Source organism: Sus scrofa, chromosome 7 (genome assembly GCF_000003025.6).
Source record: "Sus scrofa isolate TJ Tabasco breed Duroc chromosome 7, Sscrofa11.1, whole genome shotgun sequence".
In the NCBI taxonomy this organism is placed as follows: domain Eukaryota; kingdom Metazoa; phylum Chordata; class Mammalia; order Artiodactyla; family Suidae; genus Sus; species Sus scrofa.
In genome coordinates this window covers 117,460,912-117,477,866 of record NC_010449.5, presented here as the reverse complement: position 1 = coordinate 117,477,866, position 16,955 = coordinate 117,460,912, and the positions used below count along the sequence as shown (strand labels likewise).

The 16,955-nt window shown below is 54.4% G+C and overlaps 1 protein-coding gene across 2 annotated transcripts in view; it reads right to left on the bottom strand.

The window, feature by feature from the left end:
• Nucleotides 5,862-16,955, bottom strand: part of BDKRB2 (bradykinin receptor B2) — a 33,384-nt gene continuing 22,290 nt past the window's right edge. For both annotated transcript variants that reach the window (XM_021099674.1, XM_005666427.3), the window contains exons 2-3: nucleotides 12,351-12,460; nucleotides 5,862-9,278 (exon numbers count right to left, since the gene is read on the bottom strand). In XM_021099674.1, coding sequence (XP_020955333.1) covers nucleotides 8,189-9,278; nucleotides 12,351-12,460 — 1,200 coding nt within the window. In that variant the 3' untranslated portion in view covers nucleotides 5,862-8,188. The remainder of the gene's footprint in view (nucleotides 9,279-12,350; nucleotides 12,461-16,955) is intronic.

Genomic DNA, 16,955 nt, shown 5'->3' with positions numbered 1-16,955 from the left:
CCTGCTGCCTTTCTGAGTGTGTGTGTGTCTCTCTCTGCCTACTCCCCTTGGCCTCCCTGCTCTGTTTTTTTGTTTGTTGGTTTTTTCTCAGGGCCACTCCTGTGGCATACGGAAGTTCCCAGGCTAGGGGTCACATCAGAGCTGCAGCCACAGCCACAGCAACGCTGGAGTCTTCCAGCTACGCTGCAGCTCGCGGCACCGCCACATCCTTGACCGTCAGAGCAAGGCCAGGGATCAAACCCACATCCTCATGGATACCAGTTGTGTTCTTAACACACTGAGGCATTCTGGGAACTCCTCCCTGCTCTGTTTTGAACAAGCCACATCCTCTCCGACCTCAGGGCCTTTGCACTGGCCATTCCCTCTGCCCGGAGCACCCTTCCCATAGGGACCTCCGTGCTTACTCTCCCGGTCCTTCTGGGCCCCACAACCACCGCATTATCAGAGAGCTCTTCCCTGAAACAGCCTCTCCTCCGCTTGCCCGGCCTCCCAGTGTGTCCTAGCCATCATCACCTGGTGACTTCCCTCTGTTTATCTTTTCCTTCCTGTCTCTCCTTCCAGAATGTGAGCGGCCCCAGGCAAAGTATTTCTCTCTTTGGGTTCGAGTCGTGTTCCCAACTCCCCCAACAGGGCTGACGTGCTGAGTAAATATTCACTGAATGACTTTAGAACCCTATTTATTTACATAGAGGAATATCAACAGCTTGTCTCTGTACCCACGTGCAGGTCCCAAACCACTTGCAGGTGCCAGGCCCTGTGTGGGCCCTGGAGGGACAGAGATATAGGAATGCCATACTCGTGGCATGTGGAAGTTCCCAGCCCAGGGATCAAATCCGAGCTGGAGCTGCGGCTTACGCCATGGCTGCAGCAACACTGATCCTTAACCCCCTATGCCAGGCCAGGGATCGAACCCGTGCCTCCACAGAGACAAGCCAGATCTTTAACCCACTGCGCCCCCACGGGAACTCTGGGTTTCCAAGTTTTGAAAAGAACCTCCTAGCTCTTGTGTGGCAGGTGGGCTGGAAGATTCAAGGCTGGAAGAAGAGCTGACGGTGGGGAGGGGTCTGAGATGTCATTTGGAGGTAGAACGAGGAGTAGCTGGTGGTGTGTGGGAAAGAGGAGGGGTTAAAGATTTTTCTGGGGGAAACGAGGCGGTACTATTTACTGAGAGGAGGAAGATGGAGGGAGGAACGTGTTTTCCCAAAGGAGAACCCAAAAGCCCGGCTGTGGATCTGGATTGGAGGTGCGTGTGGGCAATGTCTACACGTGGGTCTCCAGCAGGCATTCGGCTCAGAAGATTCATCCCAAGAGACTTTTTAGCATGGGTGTGTATCAGTCAGGGCTCTCCAGAGAAACGGAACCAAGAGGGTCTCTCTCTCTCTCTCTCTGTTTCCCTATCCATCCATCTATCTATCTAGGGATTTATTTCAAAAAATTGGCTCACATCATTGTAAGGGGTCCCTGACAAGCCCCACATCTGCCTGGCAGGAGCTGAAGCTGTAGTCTTGGAGCAGAATTTTTCTCTCTCTCTCTTTTTTTTTTTTTTTTTTTTTTTTTTTGCTTTTTGTGGCATATGCAAGTTCCCAGGCTAGGGGTATTGCAGCGGCACCCACTGGCCTATGCCACAGCCACAGCAGATCCGAGCTGCTTCTGCAGACTGTATCACAGCTCACAGCAACGCCGGATCCTTAACCCACAGAGCAAGACCAGGGATCGAACCTGCATCCCCATGGATACTAGTAGGATCCATTTCTGTTGAGCCATGATGGGAACTCTCAGAATTTTCCCTTTTTCAGTAAACCACCGTTTGGGCTCTGAGGGCCTTCCCACTGCTGGGAGGAGCCCCACCCACCCAACTGAGAATAATCTCCCTTTTCTTCAAGTCAGCTGATTGGAGATGCTCACCACATCCACAAAATACTTCGCAGAAGCACCTCGATTTGTATTTGATTAAATAACTGGGTGCCAGAACCCAGCCCTGCTGACCTGTAAGACTCAGCATCACAGAAGGTATTTAGAGCCGTGATCCTGGCTGGGATTAGTTAAGTGGGCCGGGTCGAGAGATGTCAAGAGAGATTCATGGAGTTCCCGCCATGGCTCAGTGGTTAACAAACCCGACTAGGAACCATGAGTTTGCAGGTTCGATCCCTGGCCTTGCTCAGTGGGCTAAGGATCCGGTGTTGCCATGAGCTGTGGTGTAGGTTGCAGACATGGCTTGGATCCAGCGTTGTTACAGCTCTGGTATAGGTGGGCGGTTACAGGTCCCATTGGACCTCTAGCCTAGGAACCTCCATATGCCGTGGGAGTAGCCCAAGAAATGGCAAAAAGCCAAAAAAAAAAAAAAAAAAAAAAAAAAAGAGAGAGAGAGAGTCAGATGGAAGGCTGAGGAATTCCAACTTTTATTCCCCACCGCCGTGGCATGTGGAAGTTCCTGGGCCAGGGATTGAACCCAAGCAGCAGTTGTGCCACATCAGGGGCAAGGCTGGATCTTTAACTTGCTGCGCCACAGGGGAACTTCCAAACATGTGGAAGTTCCCAGGCAAGGAATTGAACCTACACTGCAGCAGTGACAACACTGGATCCTTAACCCTCTGAGCCACCAGGGAACTCTGGATTTCCAACATTTAAACAGGTAGAGAAGGAGACACTGGCGAGCAGAGTAGGAAGTTGCAGGCGATGGAGAGCAGATTCTGCACCCATCAAGTCTGGGAGCCCCGGGTTAGACAAAGCCCCACGTGCGACAGAGCAGAGTGGACAGGCCTCTTGACTGCAGGCCTTCTCAGGACCTTTAATACATATCTCTGCAGCCTGTAGTGATTGCATTCCTCAGTCTCATTTGACCAATCAGGAACCAGGCTTTGTTGTTGTGGCAACAAACAAAGCTGGCACCAAAACAGCTGCCATATTGGAAGGGGGCCCTGCACTTCTGGAAGAAAACGATGTCAGGATTGAGCTGGAGAGAAAGAATTCGGGCAACTAATGGAGCGGGGGTGCTGCAGGAGAGGTTCTCTTCTTCCGCGACAGAGCCTAAGGGTGAGGGGTAGACGTCCCCAGAAGGCCACCCAGCTGTCAAGGTGTGGGGGGGGTCTCACTGCTTTGTCTTCCTCCAGGGGGACAGGCATTTTGTGCAAGCATCTGATTCCAAAGCAAAGACCCTGGTCCTTGAGGGCCGACGTGGAAGTCAGGGTGGGCGGGCCTGGCCGTGGGTCTAAATCCCAGCCCCGTCACGGCTGAGCTGGGTGGACATGGGTCATTTTCTACACTGCTTCCTGGCGCCTCAGTGCCTTCATCTGTGAAGTGGGCCTCTTCTCTGAGTTTGGGGATCACGTGTGAGGATGCGACGTAGCTGGTCCTTGGTCAGCAGCCAACTGGGGGCGGTTCTGGTTTTATCACTTGGCTGTTGCGCTGGACAGTGGGGTGTCCGCACAGGAGGGGTGACGTGGGCTGTGCTTCATCTCAGCCAGGACAGGGGAGGTGGACAGGCGGGCCCACTGAGTGGGCCGTGCCGTGACTCAGTGTGGAGGGAGGTGTCCGGGGGGCCTCGGAGCCCCATCTTGGGCCATCTTTCAGAGTTTTTTATACAGCCTCCTGCCAAGGTGGGCATGGTGGCTGGGCAGTCGGGAAACTGGGAGCTGGGTCCTGTGGCCTCTTCTTATTGTAGTTTGAGACTCTGGGAATCCGCCTGCCTTTGGGGGAAGGAGGAGAGAAGCAGGGTGGCCCCCAGTCCTGGGTTAGCAGAGATGGGGTGTTGAGGCCAAAGGCACACACACGCTGGGAGCCTGAGCCAGCCCCTAATGGGCTACATGACCTTGAGAAAGGGCTCAGGATCCCCCCTTTGAAGAAATCTCTAAAATTCTATAAGGCAGTATATTCTTTCTTAGAAACCCTCCATCACCGACTGGCATCTCTAACCCCCAGGAGACTGGAAGGTGGTGTCTGGGTCTGGTTCCCTCTCTGCTGTTGGGGGAAGGGCCATGTGTGGACTGTGACAGGCGACCTCAGGGATGAGCTCAGAACCATTAAGGCACCTGCATTCGTCTCCCAGAGCAGCTGGTTCAAGGTACCACAAAGGGAGAGGCTTAAAGGAGCAGAACTTCATTCTCTCACAGCCCAGGAGGCCAGGAGTCCAAAATCAAGGTGTCAGCCGTGTTGTTTCCTCTGGAAGCTCCGGGGGAGAACCTGGGCCCTGGCCTCTGCCCGGCTTCCCGTGGTTCCAGGCAACCTCTGGAGGCCCTTGGCTTATAGAAGCATCACCCCCATCTCTGTCTCCATCTTCTCACGTCCTGGTCTCCACGTCTCTGTGCATCCTCGCCTCTTCCTATCAGGATGCTCATCATTGAGGGTAGGTCCATCTTCATCCAGGAGGACCTCATCTTAACTTTTTTTTTTTTGTCTTTTTAGGGCCACACCCACTGTACATGGAGGTTCCCAGACTAGGGGTCAAACTGGAGCCGCAGCTACCGGCCTACACCACAGCCACAGAAATGAGGGATCCAAGCCACGTCTGTGACCTACACTGTAGCTCATGGCAACGCCAGATCCCTAACCCACTGAGCATGGCCAGGGATCGAACCCGCATCCTCATGGATATTCATTGGATTCATTACTGCTGAGCCACAATGGGAAGTCCCGACCTCATCTTAATTACGTCCACAAAGATTTATTCCCAACAAGGGCACATCCTGAGGTTCCATGTGGATGTGAATTTGGGGGGACACTATTCAATCCACTAGAACACCCTTATCTCACTTAATCTCCACCATCCCCAGATTCTTACTCTGTAGGCAAAAATCCTCCCAAATCTCAGAGACGTTAGGTGGAATCTAAAGGAGGTGCTGATTCACTAGGTGGGAGGGAGACAGGGTGCCCTTCCTCATGAGCCCAGGCTTCCTGCAGGGATGGAGAGACGGGTAGACAAAGCAGTGCCATTTCTGTAGCCACAGAATGCAAGTTTTATTGAATGAATGAGTGAATGAATGAATATGTGAGTACTGAAGGGGTCCCCAAATGGAGTCGGTAATGAGATCCCCATCACTGGGAGTATGCAAGCAGTGGTTAGACAGCTGTTTGATTTAGACCTTGCCAAATGGAAATCAAAAGGAAGGCACTCAATAGATATACATCATGTGCATGAATGATTAAATTGTTGCCATCCTTGAGATTCTAGGGCCTCATGGGGGGTTTACGGGCACCCAGTGGGAGATTTGTAATGAGTTACCAAGGTAGGAATGTAGGATGGGAGGAAATACTCAAATCTTGGTAAAATTTCTTAAATTTCTACCGGAGTATATTTTAGACTGTACATTTTATTTTTTTATTTTAATTTTTTTTTTTAGTTTTTAAAAAATTTAAAAATTTATTTATTAATTTCATAGCCACACCTGCAGCATATGGAAGTTCCCAGGCTAGGTTTGAATTGGAGCCCCAACTGCCGGCCCATGGCCACAGCCACGGCACCACCAGATCTGAGTCACATCTGAGTCCCACACTGCGACTTGGGGCGACGCTGGATCCTTAACCCACTGAGCAAAGCCAGGGATCGAACCCTCATCCTCATGGATGCTAGTCAGGTTCTTAACCCACTGAGCCTGCAATAGGAACTCCCTAGAATGTACATTGTAATACATGTTAATAAGTGTCCATCCTGGGTATATATAAGCAAAATTCTTTTACTTTTAGGGAAACACAACCACAGTAGCTTCGACACCACTGATACACATGGCAGAAACGCTGTAGTAGGCTGACTGGAAATAAATGGGCCCACTGCCCTCCTGACAGCCACGGCTTCTAACTGCTCATGTCAGGGCCCCTGACAAGATTCAGGGTTTGGTGAGTTGTAACAAATGAGAGAATGACGCAAAAAGGCCTCATCCATTTATTATGCTGGACAGAAAAGACACATGTGTACGGGGTTCAGCCATTTCTCCTCATTTGCGAAATGCTCCCTCTTTACAAAGGAAGAGCTTTTTGGGTCTTTCACAGGACAGACATTCTTCATCACGGAATCAGCACAACCCAAGGGGCAACTCCTCTTCCACGGACAGGCTGCCCCTTAGACCACACACAGACCCTAAATGACCACTGAGAGCCCAGGGCTGTGATGCGGCTCTGCCCACAGGAGACTCTCAGATCATGCACACCTGCTGATGAAAGAGTGTCACACACTCCAAAGCCCAGTCCCCCCCCCATATGTTCATGGTTTAACTTCATTCTAATACTAAATCGTTCTTACTTCTTATTTCACCTGTTTTCTTTCTCCAGCTACAAGTGTGTATATTCATTGGGGCAGAAGATGATTGGCAGGGGGGGAAAAAAAGGCTGGGATGGAGAGGAGATCATTTTTGACCCTTTCTCTCTTTTTTTTTGGCTGCACCCATGGCATATGGAAGTTCTCAGGCCAGGGACTGAATCCCAGCCGCAGCTGCAACCTGAGCAGGTGCAGCGACAATGCTACATCACAGTGGCAACTTGGACGCTTTCTCTTTTAAAATCCAGAGCAGGATTGCTTGGGATTTGTGGGATCTTTGTCATCTAATCTGCCTGGTCCTATAGGTGCTATCCTCCAGGGAGAGCCTGCCCCAAACCACCCATTTAGAACAAGTGGGTGCTTCCCCGGCGCTGCCTACATTACCCTCTGTAGCTCCCGAACTCCAGGGCTATGGAGCGCCCCTCCCTGCCTCGACTCTAAGCAATTGTTGTTGGCGCCTGGGTGGTGCATTCTCCTTATCTCTTTGTGGGCCGGCCACAGGAAGCAGGCTGCACACCCATAGAGAAAGAAGAAACAAATCTCCCAGAGGTCCTAGGGCTTGGGGCCAAGGCTGTCCATAAAGCCTCTGGCCAACGATGCTTGGTCCAGCTTCTTCTGGCCTGACACCTGGTACCTGCTCCCTGCCCCGCCCATCACTGCCCGCCCCGCCCTCAGCCCCTCCCACAAGAGGCGGAGCCCTGGCCCCTGCGCAGTAGCTGCTTTGCGCCAATAACTTACTGGAGGCGGGTTGGGGAGGGCCTTCTCCCATCTCCACCGAACAGGTGACCTTACCGAAAATGCTTGTGTGTGTGTGTGTGTGTGTGTGTCGGGGGCGGGGGTGGGGGTGGGGCAGGTTGATGGGAAGGACAGGTGGTGGAAGGGAGCTAACATTATTGAACACCTATTATGTGTCAGACACTAACGGGTGCTTTACACAACCATTAGCTACAAGACCGATTCTACAGGCCTTTGGCTGAACCTGTGTCTTTCTCTTCGAGATGAACTTACTTCCGTTCTGTGGGCACAGTGACGCCTCACATTTAGATAGCACCTTTCATGTGTCAAAGCACTTCCCTGCTTGTTACCTCCTTTATTCCCCACAACAACCTCGTCTTACAGAGGAGCAAACCCAGGCCGAGACGCAGCCGCGTGCAACTAGTTATCGGCTGAGCTGGGGGCGTCTGCTTCTCGCCCCGCCAGCCCGCGTCGCCCACGGTGCCTTGCCTGACCGCGTCTTGAACCGCCTTCTGGCGGTTGCAGACCCTGAATTACCACGAGTCCGCAGGTTCCTTCAAGATGGAGGCTGTATTTTCTTTTTCTTTTCTTACCCACGGAACTCGATGCTGTGTACACAGCAAGTGCTGCATAAGTGCTTATTGGCTTCTTTGGCACCTTGTCTTTCCACGCGGGGAACAAAAAATCCTGGTCTCCGGGTTCTTACCGGGGACCTCAGGGTTTCACTTTCATTAACCTGAGACTCAGCCTCCAAAGTCCTAGCTGAGCGGTTTGAAGAAACCCGAGGCGAGATGGCAGCCGGGCCCATGCGTGGGACACTCAGCCGTGGCACCAAAGCTGGGTGGCATTGCTGGAGATCTGAGCTGTCATGCTGGGGCGGGGTGGGACATCCCGTGGGAAGGAAGCTCAGTCGCTCCGTCCCTGCCCCCAGGCTCCCTCCACTCCTGGGAAGGGGCGGACTGGCCCAGGGGTGGCAGCGAACCTGACCAATAACACTGGCATGTTATGGGCTGTTGGCTGTGTACCAGATCACGCCAACCTCCCGACACTGCTCCCTGCAACTTGGGCCGGTGGGGATTCAGCTCCTGAGTTTTACGGGAGACCCCAGACGCACCGCCCAAGGCCACGCACGGGATTTGCTGTCCACCAATGGTCATGCGCACTAGCAGCCCTGGCGGCTTCCGCTCCCCGGCTGCTCCGCGTCGCCTAGGTCAGTTTGTGGATCTGGCGCTCCACGGAGATGGAGGTGCGCAGCGTGCCCAGGGAATTCTCCGTCTGGCTGGGCTCGGGCCCGCAGCCCACTTTCCCGCACAGCCGCCAGTACACCTCCCGCGACTTCTTGCGGAAGTGCTTGCCCACGATCACGTACACCAGCGGGTTGAGGCAGCTGTTGCTGTAGGCCACGTAGGAGGCGATCTGCGTGAGGACGTCGACCACGTGCTCGTCCCAGCAGCCCGAGAGGACGTCGAGGCGCAGCAGCGTGTCCAGGAAGGTGCTGATCTGGAAGGGCAGCCAGCAGACGACGAACAGCAGCAGCACGGCCAGGACCAGCACCGTGGCCTTCCTCTCCGTCTGGATCTCCTTGAACTTCTGCATCTCGTTGTTGCGCAGCACCTGCAGGATCTGCACGGTGCAGTAGGTGATGATGCTCAGGGGCAGCAGGAAGCCCACGGAGTTGAGGAGGATGTTGGTGAACACCATCCAGCTGCGCGAGGGGTACTTGATGATGCAGGCGGTGACGTTGTGGCCCTCGGCCGCGTACTCGTGCATGGTCCGGAAGGCCAGCATGGGCGAGCTCAGGAGCAGCGTGCAGCCCCAGATCACCAGGCTGTAGAGCTTGGCCCAGCGCACCCCGCGCATCCGGCCCATGGACATGGTCTTCACCAGGGCCAGGTAGCGGTCGATGCTGACCAGCATGAGGAAGCAGATGCTGCTGTAGAGGTTCATGTAGATCATGGTGTTCACCACGCGGCAGAGGACCTCCCCGAAGAGCCAGTCGAAGTGGTTGGCGATGGTGATGGCCCAGAAGGGCAGTCCCAAGGCCAAGATCAGGTCCGCCATGGCCAGGTTGCCCAGGTAGATCTCTGCCACCGTGCAGCTGTTCTTGTGCAGGCAGAAGACGCTGAGGACAAAGATGTTCTCGAGAGCTGCCAGGAGGAAGAGGACCCAGAGGAAGGGGGCCTGGATGGTGTTGAGCCAGTTCCACCAGTCCGAGTGGAAGCAGCTGCTGCTCTGGGGAAGGGTCCCGTTGAGAGCGGGCTCCGGGACTTGCGAGGTGAGGTTGAGCATGTCGACGCTGAAAGAAAGCGGAAAAGAGGCCGTGACACCTCAAGGTTGCGGGAAGGAGAAACTACGGATGCAGGAGGAGGAGGGGTTGGAACTCAGGTCTCTGCTGTGCCGTGTTCAGGAACAGGACTGGCGCACCCGAGTCCTCGGGTCTTGCAAAGGTGCCTCTGCTCCTCGGGCTTAAACTGAGAGCTCGTGGTCTCCGCCTCCAGGCTCCACTGGGGTGTGTCCTTGGCCAGCATCCTTCTCCCACACTAACAAGCCTGGGTCTTCTTGGACCCTGGACCTTTGGAAGCCTCCATGCTGGGAGGATCCTTAGCACATTCCTTCCTTATCGCCTGGGCCCCTCCCAAGGGAGCTGCTCTCTTTCTCCTTGTCCTGGCCTGGCTGTGGGTGAGTAATTTATTAGAGGAGCAGAATGCTATCAGGCCAGACAGGGAGATTCTGGCCTGGCTCTAAAACCGCAGCCCATCTGCCCACACTCTGACTCCTCGAAGAAGGTTTTGGTACCTTCTATCAGCGTGGCATTGAGGATGGTCAGAGGTTGCTGGATGGAAAGGGAGGGCAGGAGTCTGGGATTCAGACAGTCCTCTGGGTTCAAATCCTGGCTCATTCATTAGCTGTGTGACTTGGGTAAATTAACTAACCCCCCTGAAACTTAATGTCCTACCTTGTAAAATGAGAAGAACAAAATGCACTTCTCAGGGTTGTGGTGGGGATCTGAGACTGTGTACGCACTGGACACGGTTCCATAAATGTGAATAATTACCTATTTTTGGTGACCTTATTAAAATAACCAATGTCAAACTCCAGCACCACGGTTTGCAGGTTCTTGCTCTTATGTTGGTGACTTGATCTTTGACCTACTGGCTCCTCTTTCATTCTGGGATGAGACTTAGGCCAGGGGGCAGCTCGCTTTCTGGAAGTCTGGCTGTTTTCTTTTCTTTTCTTTTTTTTTTTTTGCTTTTTAGGGCTGCACCCGTGGCCTATGGAGGTTCCCAGGCTAAGGGTCAAATCGGAGCTACAGCTGCCGGCCTACACCACAGCCACAGCAACGCTGGATCCTTAACCCATTGAAAGAGGCCAGGGATCAACCCGAAATGTCGTGATGCTTGTTGGATTCGTTTTCCCTGCGCCACAACGGGAAATCCTGGAAGCGTTGCTCTTCAGGCTAATTCATCTCCACCTTCGGCAGAGAGGCTTCGGTGTTGGACAGACACCAGCTCCAATCCTAGCTGTGTGGTCTTGGGTAAATTGCTTGACCTTTCTGAGCTTCTATATTTGGTTTTTTTCTGGAGTAGAGCATCGCTCTCTCTTGACTTGCCTTTCATGGCCACGGCAAGGTTCAAATCAAAGAGCAGGTATGAAGACACATCAAAAAGCCAAAAGCATGATGCAGAGGGGGCAGGATTAACTGGGCCCTTTCCTGGCCCATGAGGGGATGAGGGAGGTGAGGTACAGGGGCTCTTCCTGGGGAGTTGATTGTTGGATGGGCTCATGCGGGAGGAGCTGAGCAACAGATTTTGGGAAAAAATCTGCTGACTGCCTCTGGGATTTCCCAGGAAAAGCCCCTATACGTCCTGGAAGGCTCTAGCTTTTTTTTTTTTTCCCTTTTTAGAGACGCACCTGTGGCATATGGAGGTTCCCAGGCCAGGGGTCCAATCAGGGCTGCAGCTGCCAGCCTACACCAGAGCCATAGCAACGCCAGACCCGAGCCGCATCTGTGACCTACGCCACCACTCATGGCAATGCTGGACCCTTAACCCACTGAACAAGGCCAGGGATCGAACCTGCATCCTCAGGGATACTAGTCAGGTTCATGACCGCTGAGTTAGAAACTCCCTAAAAAGGTGGATTCTAATTCCTCTTCCAGGGAATGTGGCCAGACTGAGTGACTCGCTTCTCACCCAGGGTGGCCGTGACAGTGTGCAAGTTCCGAGATGCTGGCACAGAAGGTTGCTGGCTCTGGGGGAGGCCAGCTGCCAGGTTGGGAGGACCCTTGAGCTACCACGTGGAGAGGCTCCGTGGAGAGCAGCCCACCGGCCGCTTTGGATGTGGATGCCCCGGCCCCAGGGAAGCCTTTGGTTGTTTCTAGTCCCCCAGCCTTTGAGTCTTCCCACCGAGGCCCCAGACGTCACGGAACAGAGGCAAGCCATCCCCACTGGCGCCCTAATCCTGACCCATGGAAACTGGTGGGCTTCTCTCAGAGGCTCTGAAGGTAAGACCCCCCTCCCAGCCCTGCCTTACTGGTCCTCTTGGTCCAGCCTTTGGTCTCATTTGGCCCCATTACCTCTTTCCTCAGTGCCCCAGACTTGGGGAGTGGTCTCTCATGGTCTCGCTCTCTGGACACTCAAGGGTCACAGCAGACGCTACTTCATTCCCTGGCAAGGTAGTCCTAGCTAATGGATGGCACATGGCTCAGAGCTGGCTCTGAGAAGCCACAGAACCATCAGAAGGTGCCTGGGTGGGGACCTGATGAGGAGTTACAGGACCCGGGTTCATGGCCCCGGCTGACGGGGCCATCTGATCATTTCCATGATGGCCCATACCTTCCCGGGGGGCTGAGGGGCCCAGGCCGAGCCCCACGCCCCTTTGTCCTCCTGTCACTGCCCCCTGCCCCCCTTGGGACTTCCCTCCTTTCCTCTGTTTCCACCCCTCCCCCACCCCCTTCTCTCTTTAGAGTGTCCTGACCGTCCCCAAAGGTCAGCGACATTGCGTCTCCATGGAGACGTGGCACATCTCTGTCCGATTTCTTGTGTTGCCTTTAGAGTTTCCTCTCTTCCTTTCCACGTTCATCCGGGGTCGCTCAGCCTTGGCCACCAGGAATGTGTCCTTCTCCTCCTGCACGCCCACCCCCCAAACAGCACCATCCGCCCCCTCTGGCCCTGACAGGCCTCCGGGGATGTGAACCCCGGCCTCGCCAGCCCTGAAGCATTTTTGTCTTCGGACCTAACATTGCCTGTTGTTTCCACTGTGGTCCCGGAGAGAAGGGTGGCGCTCTCCTAGGTGGTCCCCAGACTGATCGCCCCCGCCCGCCCGCCCCGCCCAATAAATAATAAATTGAGGAATCCCTCGGACTCACCCAAGAGAGGCAGCGGTGGGCACGGCGTCCTTATGAACCGACAGGAACATCGGTTCCTTCCAGGCAGAGAACATCTGGACGCAGAGGACGTGAGCGGGGGCCCCGCCGGGCTGATGGGAGGAGAAAAGCTGTTAGATGGTGGGTCTGGGGACCGTAAAACAGACGCCTTCTCCACTAGGGAAGGGACGCAGAGGCCTTCACTGAACTGACGAATATTTATTAAGCTTCCACCACACACTGGGTGCCAGGACGGGAGGTGAGAACAGGCACAGTGTCTGCCCTCCTGGAGTTTTGTGGAGAAGCCAGACATTACTGAAACACTAAATTAGAGAAAACTGACATGGGTGCTCTGAAATAAAATGCACAGTCCTGTGACACAGGAAGGCGGGGTTCTAAACCCGCATGAGGCGCGGGCTGAGGGGATATCTATTATGAGACCCAAGAGTGAGCAGGGGTCAGCTGAGTGAAAGGATGGCAGCAGAGAGGATGTCTGGGAGAGGGAGCAGAAAGTGCAAAGGCCCTGGGGCAGGAAGAAGCTCGAGGCGCATGCGTGTTGGGCCCTGGGGGCTGCTGAGGGACGGGACTGGGGTGGGGGTGGGGGTGGGGGTGGAGTGGAAGCAGGGAGACTGTTCGCAGGTGCTGCTCACTATTTAGGCACAGAGTGATGGAGCCTGGGGAGGATGAACTGCAGAGGTGCTTAGGAAAGCAGACTGATGGGTCCGGTGCAAGACTGGACATGCAGAGTTTGGGGATGAGGGTGGGGAAGGGACCAAGGATGCTGCCATCTGCTCCCAGTGCTGCCATCTCCTACGAAGGGGTTGAAGAGGGAGGGCTGACTTGGAGAGAGAGGGTCACGTGTTTAGACTTGAACCTGTAAGGCTGAGGAGCTTTAGACACCCGCAGGAGCTCTGGGGAGGGGGCCGGGCTGGAGGACAGGTCCAGCCTGACGCAGTGGAGGCGCATTAGACACAGGATCTCCAGAAGGTTTCCAAGCCGCTGGCAGGGTCACGGCTACAGCGTGCCCTCCAGTTCTGAGCTGAGCCCACACCTGAACCCCGGGGAAAGGTGGAATGCTTTCTGCCCAGGGGGGCTCGCCCTGACACAGCCTCTCTCTCCTTCTTCAAGTTCAGCTGCCTCGCATGTGGAGAGGTGGGCAGTGGCTGGACGCTTGCCTTGCAGGAGAGGAAACAAGGTGCAGAGAGATGGGGTGACTTGTCCAAGTGCCACTGCTGGCAAGACCTGGAAGTGGGGCTTCAACCTTTCTGGTGCCAGACCTTGAGCTCTGGCCAGTGTCTCACTGCTGTCTGGGCAAGATGTGAGAGCTGGGCACGTGTGTGTGTGAGTGTGTGCACGTGCACGCTTGTGTCTTTATTTGTTTAGACCATGCCTGCAGCATGCAGAAGTTCCCAGGCTAGGGACTGAACCTGAACCACAGCAGTAATTTGAGACACAGCAGTAACAATGCCAGATCCTTAACTACTGAGCCACCAGGGAACTCCTATGTGAGTGTGTGTGTGTGTGCGGGTGTGTGTCTTGAGTGCCCAAACCTAGCATGCAGCTGCTCCTCAGCTAGAGGAGTCTATGCAAACCCCAGCACCTAATGCAGCTCCACGCTCCTAATGCAGCTTGAGATAAATTAGCCAAAGTTCTGGGGATTTGAATACATTAGGGAAACAAACAAAAAAAAAACCCTGGGCTAGTCAGTAGGACAGTAAGCAGAAGGTATTCCATTAACACCCAGAAGAGCTTTCTCTAAACCCCGAGCTGAGTTGAGGTCAGGATTGTGAACTCGTAAGAGATGCAATGCACAGCAAATCCTTTTGATTCTTCCAAGAGGTGGGTTGCAGGAAGTGAAGAAAGACCTAGTAGAATGGTTTTTGTTTGGTTAGGTTTTTTTTTGGCCTCACCCTTGGCCAGCAGAAGTTCCCAAGCCGGGAATGAACCCACGCTACAGCAGTGACCTGAGCTGCAGCAATGACAATGCCGGGTCCTTAACCCATGAGGCCACCAGGGAACTCCTAGAATGCTTTTCTGAGGGTTTCTGCCAGAAAGAAAATTCTACTGGGGGTCAGAGGTCATGTCATGTGTTCAAAGCATTCATTTCTCAACAGGGATTATTGAGTGTTTTTCCAGTGCTGGGAACTCGGTGGAAGAATGAAGTGGGCATCCCCTGTCCCCGTGGGGTCCTGTCCAGTGTAGGGACCTCAGGCTGCCCGCAGGGCCTGCCACTTCCACCCAGACAGTAACAGCACACAGGTCGCTCTCTGCTGGCTCCCCCTGGAGAAGGGGCGGCCTTCCCTCAAGGCCTACCTGGGGGTCCCCAGATCTGGTGGATCCGAATTATTTGCTAATGGCGGTAAACTCTGCTCGTTTTCAAAACATAGTTGAGGGCTTTTCTCCCTCAGATGTGCAGAGAGCAGGAGGGTTGAGGATCCAGAGAAGCTGGGAGCCTGCAGCAACGGACTCCAGTTTCCTGCGTTGGGTGAGACGGGGCGTGTGTATGGGGAGGCCCCCCAACCACCACCACCAGCTCGGGACTGTGGGGACCATGGCTTGAGGTCACTGCCCTCTGGCTTCCCATGGGCTTTGGCCCTGGGCTGCCCGCAGGAGGCTGAGGAAGGGCCCTGGCTCCCAGCTCCACGTCTGTGGGGCCCACGCACAGCTCCTGCCAGGGAATCTCTCCAGCTTGAAGGCCGGAGCTTCTGGAAACTGCCCCCTCCTCTTGCTGGCTCTAATCTCAGGGGTAGGAGTCATCTGAGGCCCCTGTGGAGCCCCGACCAGCAGGGTCCCCACATGCTGTCCACTCTCTGGCAAGAGATCCTCTGGTGAAAGTGTCCTCAGTTTAGCCAGTGTGACAGTGCCTCCTCTTTCCTGCTGGGACAGAGACCGTGTGCGAGACGCCAAGTCCTGGTGTTTTGAAGCCAAAGGCTTCTCCATTGTCTCCCAGGCCTTCCCTCCATCTCAAAAGGCTGAGTCCAGAGTTAGTGACTACGAAATTTTGTTACAGACAAAAATACAACGCGTTAGAACAGTCTCCACGATGCGCTGTCCTGCCTCGGCCCACTAACGATTACTAGTGCTTACTTTCTAGTTGGAGGTCTGTTGCACCTAGAGGCCAGCTTTTCACAAACGATCTCTTCCTTAATTGCTTTTTTTTTTTTTTTGCCTTTTTAGGGCGCGGCATATGGAGGTTCCCAGGCTAGGGGTCGAATCAGAGCTGTAGCTGCCGGCCCACATCACAGCCACGCCAGATCCCGAGCCGCGTCTGCGACCTACACCACAGCTCATGGCAACACCAGATCCTTAACCCACTGAGCACGGCCAGGGATGGAACCTGCGACCTCATGGTTCCCAGTCAGATTCGTTAACCCCTGCGCCACAACGGGAACTCCTCTTGAGATTATAAATTCGGATGTCAGAGAACTATTTAAGGGACTGTGGGGGGGCGTGGGGGGGCGAGGGGGTCCTCTTGGGAGTGGGGGGTGACCCAGCCCCCCACTTCCCACCCCGACTCAGATCCTCATGGCTGGGGTGCGGGTGATGAGGCGATGACTCTGCAGCTGGGCTTTCCCTGAATTCTTGAAACTGAAGCTTTAGGAGAAACATCCAACATTCTGAAACATCCTGATTCACTGGGAATCTATCTCCCTCCGAATATGGTCCAAGAAGACTTACTTTGAAAGTATTTCCTTTTGCTGATTCACATAAACCCTGGCTCTCTGGGCTGTCAGGATCAATTTCACTTTAGTCTCCGAGGGAGTCTGCTTTGGTTCCCCAAGAATTCGTGTCTGAAGGGCTCTCAGGCTGTGGCCATCCCAGGACACACAGCATCACTTTCTCAAGGGACAAGTATGCCTTGTATGGAGCCCCTGGCCCGGCGGCCAACCCGTATCCAGGATGTTGTGGCTGGTGCTGGAGCCAGGAGGTACTTCCCAAAGCCAGGGTTGGGCACTGGATGTGAATAACCCTGAACCACTGAGTCACTCCTCTGGGGGAACCAGGGAAAAAGTCTCTGGTGGGGCTGTGTGTCCTCAAACCTCTCTGGTGTTTGTAAACACACCCCCCACCCCCCACCCCGGCTTTCAACAAAGACAGCAGGTCCAGGGCCTGGGCTGGCCGCCTAAATCTAGCCAGCCCTAAACAGCTTTGTTTATAGTCCATTGTATTTATTTTTACAGAGTTTTTGTGTGTGCCTGACAAATAATGCTGTTTTCTTTTAAGCTGGTGCTATGGAGGTGCTATTCACTGGCTGTACGGGTGACACTGAGGTCAAGGCTCACGCGTGGGGAATGACCAGAGAAGGAAACACAGCCTGAGGGCCTGCTGGGAACTCCGGTCACACACGGGAGGCCCAGCCTGGTGCTCCAGCTTATGGGCTCTGGAGCCAGACCTGGAATTGGGTCCCCTTCCATCAGGGGGTTATTTAACCTCGTGGGGCCTTTTTCTCAACTATAAAAAGGGGGGAGTGTCAAATGCACGAAGTGCGCAGTGAGTGTGGCTGGGATGGATGTTGCCCTCGCTACCTCTGTGCCCCCTGCAATCCTCCCTCCTCATCTGCTTCAGCCACACTGGGGGATGAGGGGGTGAAGATGGGACAGCCCCTTC